Consider the following 11,581-nt stretch of genomic DNA (forward strand, 5'->3'; position numbering starts at 1 on the left):
CCCAGTCCCCAGCATGTCCCATCTCCTCCCAATCCTGAGCCCGTCTCGTCCTGATCCCATCCCACGCTGTCCCCACGCTATCCCGTCCTGGTCCCCAGCACGTCTCATCCCCGTCCCAACCTCTCCCTGTCCCATCTCCTCCCGATCCTGATCCCATCCCACACTGTCCCCACGCTATCCCATCCTGGTCCCCAGCACATCCCATCCCTGTCCCACCCTCTCCCTGTCCCATCTCCTCCCGATCCTGAGCCCATCTCGTCCTGATCCCATCCCACACTGTCCCCATGCTATCCCGTCCCAGTCCCCAGCATGTCCCATCCCCGTCCCACCCTCTCCCTGTCCTATCTCCTCACGATCCTGAGCCCGTCTCGTCCTGATCCCATCCCATCCCATGCCCTCCCCTCTATGGGCTGTCCCCATCCCGTCCCGTTCCCATCCCACCTCCTCCACGTTCTACCCCATCCCATTCTGATCCCATCCCCTCCTCGTCGTGTCCTCTTCCCACCTCATCCCACCACATTCCCATCCCATTTCCATCCTACCTCCTCCACGTTCTACCCCATCCCATTCTGGTCCCATCCCCTCCTCGTCACGTCCTCTTCCCACCTCATCCCACCACATTCCCATCCCACCCTGGCACCCCCCGTCCAATTCTGATCCCATCCCCTCCCCATCACATCCCACACTGTCCCCGTCCCATTCCATTTCTATCCCATGTTGTTCCCATCCCATCCTACCCTGATCCTATCCTCCCCATCACATCCCACACTGTCTCCATCCCATTCCATTTCTATCCCATGTTGTTCCCATCCCATCCTACCCTGATCCCATCCTCCCCATCACATCCCATCCCCAACCCCATCCCATCCTCCACATCCCCACCCCCCATCCATGTACCATCCTGCTCTGCCCCATACCACACCACCTTGATCCCACCCCACACTGTCCCCACCTTACCCCATCCTACCCCCCTATCCTGATCCCATCCCACCCTGACTCCCTGCCCTCATCCCCCAGCTCCCTGCCCTAGGAGGAGTTCCCCCCATCTCCCTGCTCCCCAAGAAAGGCAGACCTGGCACCCCCTCCCCAGAACACCCTCCTCCCACCCCACCAGCTGCAGCTGGGGTGGCTGCCTCATCCCACCCATCTGTGGGCACTTAAGAGCCAGGGCCAGCCAGGGGGAGCCTGGGCTAGCCAGTATGGCTACTGGGGAACAGGTGAGTCTTCTCCCTGTGGGCTGGGCCTGCTAGCAGAGCCAAGGAAGCCCTGCTGTCCCCTCAGGGCTCCCAGCTGTGGGATCTGTGTTATGGTGTGGGGGTGGCTGGGGGGGGATCGCAGGCTCCCTGCTGGGGTGGCTGTGGGGCTCCTCGGGGCTGTCCCTCCTTCCCCAGCGCAGGCAAGAGGAGCGGCAGCGCCGGCGGCGAAGGGTTCAGCAGCAAGAGATGCTCCTGGCAGAGAGCCTGGGCAAGCACCCCCTGCAGAACAGGTATGGGAGGCCTGGCAATGGGTAGCCTCTCCCAGCACTGGGAGTGGGGTGCTGGGTCTGGAGAGGGGCTCCAGCATGGCTGACGCGCCCTCCTCCCCCCATCTCCCTTCCCTCCCCAGGTGGGCACTGTGGTTCTTCAAGAATGACAAGAGCAAGATGTGGCAGGCAAACCTGCGCCTTGTCACCAAGTTCAGCACTGTGGAGGACTTCTGGGCGTGAGTGTCCCACGGCTGGGCAATGTGCCCCCTCCAGCAAGGTCCTGGAGAGGGTCTGGGCCAGAGGAGGGTGTTGGGGGTCTCTGAGGCACCTCTTCTCACCTGCCTTTGTGTCTTGTCTCTGCCCGGTGCAGGCTGTACAGCCACATCCAGCTCGCCAGCAAGCTCACATCTGGCTGCGACTATTCCCTCTTCAAGGTGTGACACCTCCTCTGCTGCAGTTCCTCCTCAGAGCCCCCTGCAGCACCCAGCATTATGGGGGCCCACTGGGTGCCGGTGGGACAGGCAGGCTGCCCTGGCCATAGGGTGGGAGGGGAAGCCTCGCTGGGTGGTCACAGCTCCCCAAGCTGGCTCTGGCCAGGTGCTCGGTGCCCTTGACCATCCCCTCGCCCATCCCTAGGATGGCATCGAGCCCATGTGGGAGGACAGCCAGAACAAGCGTGGTGGGCGCTGGCTCATCACCCTGGCCAAACAGCAGCGGCACACCGAGCTGGACCGTTTCTGGCTGGAGACGGTGAGTGCGGCCCCACTCGGGCTGGTCTGCAGGGTCCTGGCAGTGGTGTTCCCCCCTGCCACAGCACCGAGCCCCAGCGGGCACTGTCCTGAGCTCTCCTTCTCCTGGCAGCTGCTATGCCTCATTGGGGAGATGTTTGACGAGTACAGTGATGAGGTGTGCGGGGCCGTCATCAATATCCGCGCCAAGGGGGACAAGATCGCCATCTGGACCCGGGAAGCGGAGAACCGGGAAGGAGTCACCCACATCGGGTAATGCAGCTTTGTGGAGGGGGCTGCATGGAGCCAGGTTTGGGGGGAATGGGGTCCTTGGGCAGGGAGCTGGCGGGAGAAGAGATGCTGCCCTGTTCACGCAGCCCCTTCCCTCCTCCAGGCGCGTCTACAAGGAGCACCTGGGCTTGTCGCAGAAGGTGGCCATTGGGTACCAGGCCCATGCAGACACGGCCACCAAGAGCAGCTCCCTCACCAAGACCAAGTTTGTAGTGTGACTGCGGGAGCGGGATGCTGCCTGTGGAGTCCCCCTCTCCCATCCCACAATGAATGGCTGCAGTTGAGCACAGTCTGTGTGTCCAGGGCTGGGCCAGGGCTCTGGCACCCTGGGGTGGCTCTTGCTCGGGGGGGTTTCCTGGGAGGGGGACAATGCGTTGCTGTATCCTGTACCCGCCTGCTGGGTGAGCAGGGGTGGGAGCACAGAGCTGGCATTGCCCAGGCATCACTGTGAGCTTGGGGCACTCTGGGTCCCCCTACCTCACCCCGTGCCTGGGACCAATGTCCCTCTCCCTGGGGCTGCAGGGGTGTCTCTCTGCTCTGGGGGACCCTGGATAGTCCCCAGGAGTATGCTGGGCTCTGTCCTCCCCTGGCTAAGGCATGGGCACAGCGTGCTGTCCTGCAAGCCTGGGTGTGGGAGGGGGGAACCAGAGCCCTGCTCCTCTGGCTCGGCTCAGACCAGGGAGCTGGTACCCATCTCTCCCAAGCCCCTGCACATCTGTGGGACATGGGTCTGCCTTTTCAGGAAGACTAGCTCCCCAGCCAAGGCCTCCCCGGCATCCCCCCCAGTGTTGGTGCTGGGGATGCAGCACAGCATCATCCCCATGTTGTCCATCTCGGGCTTTGTTTGCCCACATCCCCTCCCACAGGCACCTGCAGCATAGGGGCTATGAAGCTTATTTGCTTCCTGAGGGTTTATTGGTGCCAGACCTGCAGGTTCACAGCCCCAGTCTATCGAGCCCTGGGAGTTTACTGGCTCCTCCTTTCTGTGGCCCATGTCCTCCATGGTCATTCCTGGCTGTGCTGACCCTGGCTGCAGAGGGGCCCCTTTCCTCCTTCCCCCCACCCCACTCTGCTCCAGCACAGCACAGCCCACAATCTGTCCTTTAGTCTTTTATTTGTGTTTTTGACTGTTGGGTCTGTCCTCCCTCCCTGCCTGTTCAGGTCCTTGAGGTGGAGCTGCCTGCTCACCTCCTGACAGTGCTGCCTGCATTCCTGGCCTCACTGCAGCTTTCCTCCAGGAGGAGCCTCCTCCATCCCCTTGAGGAGCACCTGGGCAGCTCCAGCTCAGCCCAGGCTTGCACCCTGTCCAGGGCAGCATGTCCAGCCCATCCGTGCCTCCCCGTGAGCCCAGAGCTGGGGCCACTCATCCCCCACCGCTGCGGGGTGCCTGTGCTGGCTCAGTGCTGCTCTGCCTGCACCTGGGGTTTGCAGAGATCTGGTCCTGCAGAGAACAGAGTCTTGACCGCGTCTCTGCTGTTGCAGTTGGTTGAGGCATGTCCGGCCGCAGCTCTGCAGGCAGGCACTGCGGCCGTGGCACCCTGGGCCCTTGGCTGCCTGTGATGCTGCCCCGTGGGGTTCACTGGAGTGTGCTGAGCCCTGCCCTGCTCTGGGACGCTGCCGTGGCTGCACAGAGCTGTGTCCCTGGGACTCAGCTGCCCTTCTCCAGGGCCACCAGCCCTGCAGCTCCCCTGGGGCAGTTGTGCCAGGGCTCTGCCTGCAGCCCGCCTGCCCTCCATCACCCCACATTTTTCCCCTGTGCCAGGCAAGAGACGCTGCCAGAGAGGGGAGGCAGGAGCTCGTCCCTGGTCCGCAGCGGGCCAGGCCATGTCCCCGTGTCCTTGTATCATGTGCTGGCCCTGGGCTGCTTCTCTGCACAGGTACAAGGCGGGCAGGACCCTGCTGCCCTCCCTTGTAGGGCAACAGGTCTAAGGGTGCTGCAGGCGGCGCTGGCCCTATGGCCAGCAGCAGGACCAGGCAGGGAGAGGGGGGAACAGCAGTATGGGGGTGCCCAGCACCCCCAAGCCTGGGGTGCCTGCAGGCGGGGAGGGGGGGCAGGCAGCAGATCTGCCTGCTCCGGCTGGGGCTGGGGGCTGCAGCCTGCCCTGCCCGGCGTCTGCCCGTACGGGCAGCGGGTGCCGCCGGGCCGGTAGCCCGGGTGCTGCCTGCACTGCGGGTCACTCGCCACGCGATGGAGCCGCTCGCCCGGCCTTGGCCAGCTCCGGCACGGCAGGGCTGGCAGCCTGCCCCGTCTGCAGTGGGGTCCCTCCCTGCCCTGCCTGCAGCGGGGTGGCAGAGCTGCCCCGGCCCCCCCCCCCCCCCCGCCTTCCCGAGTGAGAGGCAGGCGTGGGGCACGGGCTGTGGGACTGGCAGGGCTGAAGCTGGAGGGGGTGTGGAGGCACGAGGGGTGCTGAGACCCCCACGCAACACGCCATTAGAGGCCCCTGTCTGTGCCCCCCCCCCGCCCCCAGCAGTGGCAAAGTGGGTAAGTGCCAGGCGCTGCCTGTCCCTCTGCCCCTTCAATCTTCTCCTCTGCCCGGCATGGCCCCCCCATAGCCCCTCACCTGGTTCTGGGCCACGCTGGCACACTGTCCCTGTCCCCTCACCCCCCTGCTGGGTGCAGCAAGGGGGCTGTGCTCATGGGGTGCCCTGCTCCCCGCCACACCAGGAGGCCAAGGTTACCTGGGGGGCGTGGGGGGGGGCCGGTGGCAGAGGCTGCTGCGCGCTGCCGTGGTTCATTGCCGTTCGCGTGCAGCCGCGGTGGGATTTCATTTGATTGGAAAAGTAATAGGGGCCATTTATCTCCGTGGCTTTATGGGCTCCTGGCAGCCCAGCTGGGCTGGGGGGCTGGCAGTGCCCACCTGGAACCCGGCCTTTGGGGACATGATGGCCTCCATCCTTGGCTCCTGCACCCCAGGGTCCCTGCCTGGGAGGTGGAGGGTGCTGGAATGTGGGGGGCACTCGGGGACCGCCTGGGTGGGCACAGCAATTGCCAGGAGCCACCCATGGAGGACAGCAGTGCCAGGGCTGCCCCCGGCCTGTCTCACGCTGGGCAGCTGTCCCAGCTGGCAGCCGAGCTGGCAGCCCTGTCAATAATCATAATTAAAAATTAATACTAATCAAAAGGGAGAGGCAGATGGCAGCAGACATGCGGCAGGGCTGCAGGTGGGGGCGGGGGGCACTGGAGACAGGGGGGGCTGGCAAGGACAGGGGCTGGGGGGGACAGGGTGCAGTGGGGTAGGAGACATGGGTCAGGGTGCTGTGGGGTCCAGCAGGGATGGGGGGGTGCAGGGTAAGGGACTCACACGGCAGAGCAGGGATGGGGGATGTGGGGCCAGGGTTGCTGTGGGGCACAGTGGGGATGGGGACAGCAGCACGGTGGTGGGCTGGTGCAGGGATGAGGACCTGTGTCCCCCTCTCTGGGTGGGTGGCGTGGGTTGGTGGTGCTGGGTGCCCGTGCAGGGTCACCTTGCCGGCAGCTGGCATGCAGCCAGGGCCAGGCACTGCCGGCCCGCGCCTCGGCTCGGCAGGCTGCCAGCCCGGCCTCTCCCTGCGCCACCAGCTCTGACGGCTCCAGCAGCAAGGACAGATCCTGCCTTCTGCCCGCGGCACGCACCTGGTGCCAGGATGGGTGCCTGCACCCATCCTGTTGCAGCCAGTGGGTGCTGCAGGGTTAAAATCCCGCAAAGTAACTGGGGAAGGAGCTGCTGGCTCCATGGCAGGGCGCGTGGGCTGGGGAAGAACAGGCAGCGCTGGCTCACCGTGGGAGTGGGCAGGCAGCGCGGCTGCCGGTGCTGGGGCTGTGCCACACTGTTCCCGTGGTGCCTGCGCCCACCGCCCTGCCCCATCGCCTGTTCCAGGGCTGCAGGGATGCTCTGGGTGCTTGCAAGGGGGATGTGGGCACGTAGGGGACCTCCATCGCTGGGTACCGCCAACATCCCCCGAGCATCCGCAGAGGGATGGGCCCCCACGAGGTGCCCCGTGCCCTCTCTGCCCACTCTGCTTGGCCCTGGTAAGGACACAGGCTGAGCTTGCCCTCGATCCAGAATCACCACGCCATGTGAGGAAGGGTACCCACGCTGAGGGGTACCTACAGCACACTGTTCCCATGACAACCTCCCGGGAGACAGCAGCCAGTGTGGGAGATGTGGGAGGCGAGGGACCCATGGACCCCTCGATGCTTGGGCTTCTGCGCCTGGCAGGGCACAGCAGCGGGGCTACGCTCATGGGTCTTGCTCCTGGCCACAGGCTCCCATCCTGTTCCTTGCCTGCTGTCCCTGCAGCATGGGGCAGACAGGCATGGCAGTGCTGGTGCTGCCTGCCCATGCTGGGGTGCTGCCCTCCAACAGCTGGTTTGCACGGGGGGGGGGGCATGGAGGGGTCTGCAGGGAGGGGAAGGGGTTAAATGCCTGCAGGGCCGTCCCCAGTGCCAGCAGCAGAGGAGGGGGAGAGGGGGACAGTATCTCCTGCCCTGCGCTGCAGGAAGCCTGTACCTGAGAAGGGTCCCTTGCTGTCACTTCTCATCTGGGTAGCAAGCAGGCTCCTGCAGCACGGCTGAGTGCTCTCCTTCCCCGCAGGGACGGGCTGGCACTTCCCGCTTGGCGGAGGCAAGCGAGGGGAGCGGGCGGGGTGGGATGGGGACAGGGATGGGGCTGGGGACAGGAGCTGTGTGACCACAGACCTGCAGGCATCAGACCTGCGGGCATGGCTGCAGCACGGTGCTGCGGCAGGCTGCAGGCAGAGCCCCGCCGCAGGCAGAGCTGTCCCTGCCACCCTGCCCTGGCCACCAACCACCCCTTTGGGGTTTGCTCCACTGGCCCCGTGCCATAGCCTGGGTGCCCCCCAGCTGGCTGGCACGTACCCACAGGGCCTTGTTCCCCACCAGGCACCATGCCCATGCCGTCCCCGAGCCTCTGGCACGGGCACAGCACAGCCCCTGCCCACAGCCCCATCTCTCGGCTCCCCCAGGTGATGCCACCAGCTCCGAGGGACCAGCCTGCACCTCTCTCGACACAGATGCATCCCAACCGCTGGGAAAGGGGGGGCTCCATTAGCACCCCCACATCCTCCCAGCATGGCACAGGGACCAGCCACTCTCCCGGCTTGGGGAGAGCAGCTGCCAGCCCTGGGGCTGCCGGGGCACACGGTGGGCAGTGCCACCGGTGCCTGTCCTTTCCCTCCTGGCCCTGTGTACCCTGGTGTCCCCTTGCAAGGGCCTGGTGATGCTGCAGCCCAGAGCCACCACCCCTGCCAGCACCCAGAAGCAGGGCTGGGGGGCTGTCAGGCTCCCTGCCCGGCTCCCTGCCTGCCCACCTCAGCACCACGTCTCTGGCTGGGAGGCCTGGTGTTTCCCGGGCGGTCGATGCGCCCATCGATCCTGCGCAGCTCCGCCGGCTGCTCTCCCACCGCCCTGCTAATTAATTGGTGCTGCTGCTGCTGTAGGAGCGCCGGGCACCCGGAGCGCCTGGGCTGCCTGCACCCTGCCCTGCCTGTGAGCTCACGGCCCTTGCCCCACACGTAGCCTGGAGGCCCCACAGGAGCTGGCACCCACGGACCCACGCCTGACCCACCTGCGCCACAGTTGGGGGGATCTGTGTCAGGCTGGGGAGGGGGCTGGCAGGCCCTGGGCTGCAGTAAGGGGCAGCACACGGCCACTTTCAGCCCCACCGGCTGCCCGTGTCCAGGACACCCTCCCACTGCTCGCAGCCGTGCCCGCCGCAGCCTGCCCCAGCCCCCAGGCAGGCGGGGGGACAGGGACGGGGACAGGGATGCTGCCTTTGTGCCGGGCTGTAATGAGATTTCTGCTTGGCTGCCTGGATAGAAAATCCCAGCCAGGGGATGCAAAAAGCCTCTCCGAGCTCTGGCAGCCTCCTGCCCCTGCCCAACCTGGGGCGTACGGAGATGCCCCTGCCCCAGCACCCACAGTGCAGCCAGGGCAGGGGGAACCAGCACCAGCTCCAGCCGGGAACACCCGCTGCGCTGGCTGGCACGGGGTGCCCACGGCGTGTGCAGGCCAGCGGCTTTGCTCCTATTCACCCCACTCCCCCCTGTCCCAGCCCCACACTGCCACTGGTGCAGCCACCCCACGCCCGGGCTGGGGGTGCAGGCACAGCCCTGAGGACCCCAGGCTGCGTGCCACCACCGTGCCCACCCTCCCGCCTGCCCGGTGACAGGCACCAGCACCCCAGCGCTGCTGGTCCCCTACGCTCTCTGGTGAGGTCCTGGCACCACGGCACCACGTCCGCAGGACACACGTGTGCAGGGTGGCACCGCGCTGTGCCCCAGCCCCTCCAGCCACCCCGTTTTTCCCCACGGCAGCAGCAAATCCGTCTCCTTAAAAAGCAGGGAGTGGCTTTGCGGGCGCTGGGGGCTGTGAGGAGCGGGCTGTGCCGGGATGGGTTTTGCTGCGCGTCAGTAGAGCCCTTCCCACTCCCAGCGCCGTGTGCTATTAATCTACTCTTGCAAATGGCTAATTTTGAAAATCCTCTTATCAGAATTAGGTCCTCAACATCCATATTTATTTACTTTCCATTTTCATAATCTTTCTGTTCCTCGTGTGGCTGGGGTTGTTCTCACTGGCTCCGTTTCCGAGCATCCCCGTGCAGGATCAGGCCTGCAATGTCCCACACTGTGCCATGCCGTCCCATGCCGTACTGTGCCATGCTGTACCATGTGCTGGCATACGTCCCTCACACAGCACGTGTGTTCCTCACACCCTTGGCTCTGCCATCAACACCAGCAGTGCCAGTGCCCACTCCCCGCCGGAGCACCCTCCTGGCCCCAGCACCCCGCACAGCCCCGTCCCTGTCGGGCACTGGGGGCCCGGCCGCATCCTGCTCATGGGGCCATGCATTATGCATTGTTTATTCGTCAGCACCTTCCCTGTTTGTAACTCAATTAGGCAGACGGCGGTTTTGCTAATACAATGGTGTTTAATATTCGACTTCCTTAAATACCACAAATGGATGGGGAGGCAGTGCGCAGGTGATCCATTATACATGAGCTCAAATACCTATTTAAATATTTGATGGCAGTTTAGAAAATCTTGGGGCTGGCCTTGCCTGTGGCTGCTGGGGCCGGGCAGGAGGTCAGACATAGCACAGGCAGGGGCTCTGCTGGGCCGGGCGATAGATGGTCCTGGGTCCCTCGCCTCGGCTGTCCCAGCTGGCCACGAGGCCTGGGGCACATGGTGAGGGGGGAGCAGTGCCAGGGTGGTGACATCCCCAGGGAGGTGGCAGCCGCAGCCCACAGAGCCCGGGTACCACCGCTCGCCAGCTACACCTCCACCTCAACCCAGTTTCTTTCAGGAGAAAGCCCTGGCACAATAGCTGTAGCACGTGGCTGAACCACGACCGCAGCGCACTGGAGAAGAGAATTAATTTTTAATTCCATCTTAATTACTCTGAGTAATAATCCATTTACAGCACCCGGTGGGGCCGGTGCTTCCGGCATCCCCCCGGGGCTGCGGTGGTCGCAGGACACCCAAGTGCTGAGCATGCAGCCTTGGGGGCACTGGGCCAGCCGGGCACTGCACTCCTCTCCTCAAAGCCCCTGAGTCCCACAGCTCCCCACATGTGTGGCCCCTCATGCCACCCCTGGCAGGTGGTCAGGGGTCCCGGGTGCCCCTATGGGCATGAGCCAGGCTGGCACAACTCCTTGGCAGGCAAGGCTTAGGGCTCTGGCAGCTGCGGAGCAGGATCCGGCTCATCCGTCCCCTCGGCTCGTCCTCAGCAAGAGGGAGAGCGAGCGGAATTGGAAGTGATCTCCCCAATCTGTATTAATTAGAGTCTATTAATTCGTCAGTGCGCCCTGCCACTTCCCCACTGACGGTCTGGCCATGCCGGCCCGTGGTGCAGGAAGGAAGCATAGGGTAAAGCCGCGCAGCCTCGGCACGGCACCCGCGTGGCACCACACGTCACGAGCACATGGCGAGGGAACTGGGTGAAGCCAAGGCAGGACCGGGAACCATTGGCACTCCTGGGCAGGCGGTGGGGCAGGGAGGGTGCGGTGAGCACCTGGGCGGTGGGAGTGTTGTTGCTGGCACCACCGGCGCAGCGCCAAGAGTGGGAGCTGGAAGCCGTCCCGGGAGAGCAGCGCAAGGAGCAGATGGGGCTGGCACCGCACCGGGGGCCCCGAGCCCCCTCCCCGCTGCGCTGCCCCAGGGCAGCACTGCGCTGGGTGCCCTGCGTAGGTGCCATCCATGCCGGGTACTCCTGCCCTGCCCCACCGCCTGGCTGGGGGGTCCGGCCGCCGCAGCAGCCTGGGCTGCGGGTCCCGGCGCTGCGGGGGAGCTCGCCCTGGTTCCCATGGCAGCCCCCCCAGGAGCTCACGTGCAGCGCAGTGAATTCAGCAGGAGCAGATGGAGCGGCGAGGAGTAAAAACATCCTGTTTCCATGCAAATGCCATCACTCATAAACAGCCAGCCTGAAGGAGGGTGGTTATCGCCACGCTGGGGCTCTGCCCAAGGGGCACCAGGGGTCTCCTCTGGGGGCTGGCCCCCACCAGTGTCCGTGCAGGATGTGCTGGGGCTCGGGGCACTGCCTGAGGCAGCACGGCGGGACAGGAGCGGGCACCCATGGGTGCCGCCCCACGTGCGCTGCCCTGCCTGCGCACATGGCTGGTGCACGACCGTCTTGGCAGGGGAGGTCCCTGGCAAGGGGTGTGATGGTGGGAGACGGCTCTGGCCTCACCCCGGGGCCTCGGCTCTGCCCGGCACCACCAGCGCTGCGCTGGGGCGAATGGAGGCCGTGGCACAGCTGGTGCCACCCGGGAGAGCCGTGCTGGCTTCATACCCACTTCAGCTCTTGAAGGTGTTGGAGCAGTTGTTAATTGTTGCTGGAGCTGCTAATGAAATTATCGCTGCGCGGCGCTGGGAGCCACTGCCTGGCCCTGCCCCTGCCCGGCCCCCGCTGCTGGGGACAGGGGGCTGCTTGGCACCGCCGCTGCAGGCTCTGGCTCCCACAGGGTTTGGGGAGCACCTCGGGCACCCCAATGCAGCTTCACCCCCCTTCGCCCCTTGCCCACATTGCAATCTGCTCGCTGGTGATGGCAGCGCTGCTTGGCAGGCACCTTGGCTGGGTGCAGGGACGGCAACGGGGAA

At 65.2% G+C, this 11,581-nt stretch overlaps 1 protein-coding gene across 2 annotated transcripts; it reads left to right on the forward strand.

Annotated features, from left to right (window-relative positions):
- Positions 1 to 1,199: 1,199 nt before the first annotated feature.
- On the forward strand, positions 1,200 to 2,702 carry EIF4E1B (eukaryotic translation initiation factor 4E family member 1B). Of its 2 annotated transcripts, XM_075056439.1 has the most exons (7): positions 1,200 to 1,217; positions 1,392 to 1,486; positions 1,606 to 1,701; positions 1,836 to 1,899; positions 2,102 to 2,215; positions 2,327 to 2,466; positions 2,588 to 2,702. In XM_075056439.1, the coding sequence occupies exons 1-7, from the start codon at positions 1,200 to 1,202 to the stop codon at positions 2,700 to 2,702; spliced, it is 642 nt and encodes a 213-aa protein (XP_074912540.1). The 2 variants fall into 2 exon arrangements, with proteins under 2 accessions (XP_074912540.1, XP_074912538.1); XM_075056437.1 differs by having other exon boundaries at positions 2,102 to 2,466.
- Positions 2,703 to 11,581: the final 8,879 nt, after the last annotated feature.

This window comes from Buteo buteo, chromosome 24 (assembly GCF_964188355.1).
Source record: "Buteo buteo chromosome 24, bButBut1.hap1.1, whole genome shotgun sequence".
In the NCBI taxonomy this organism is placed as follows: Eukaryota; Metazoa; Chordata; class Aves; order Accipitriformes; family Accipitridae; genus Buteo; species Buteo buteo.

Excerpts from the sequence above, each read along its gene's own strand:
- EIF4E1B (XM_075056437.1), top strand. Across the intron at positions 1,487-1,605 it reads AAGCACCCCCTGCAGAACAG|GTGGGCACTGTGGTTCTTCA; the intron begins GTATGGGAGGCC and ends TTCCCTCCCCAG. Across the intron at positions 1,900-2,101 it reads GCGACTATTCCCTCTTCAAG|GATGGCATCGAGCCCATGTG; the intron begins GTGTGACACCTC and ends GCCCATCCCTAG.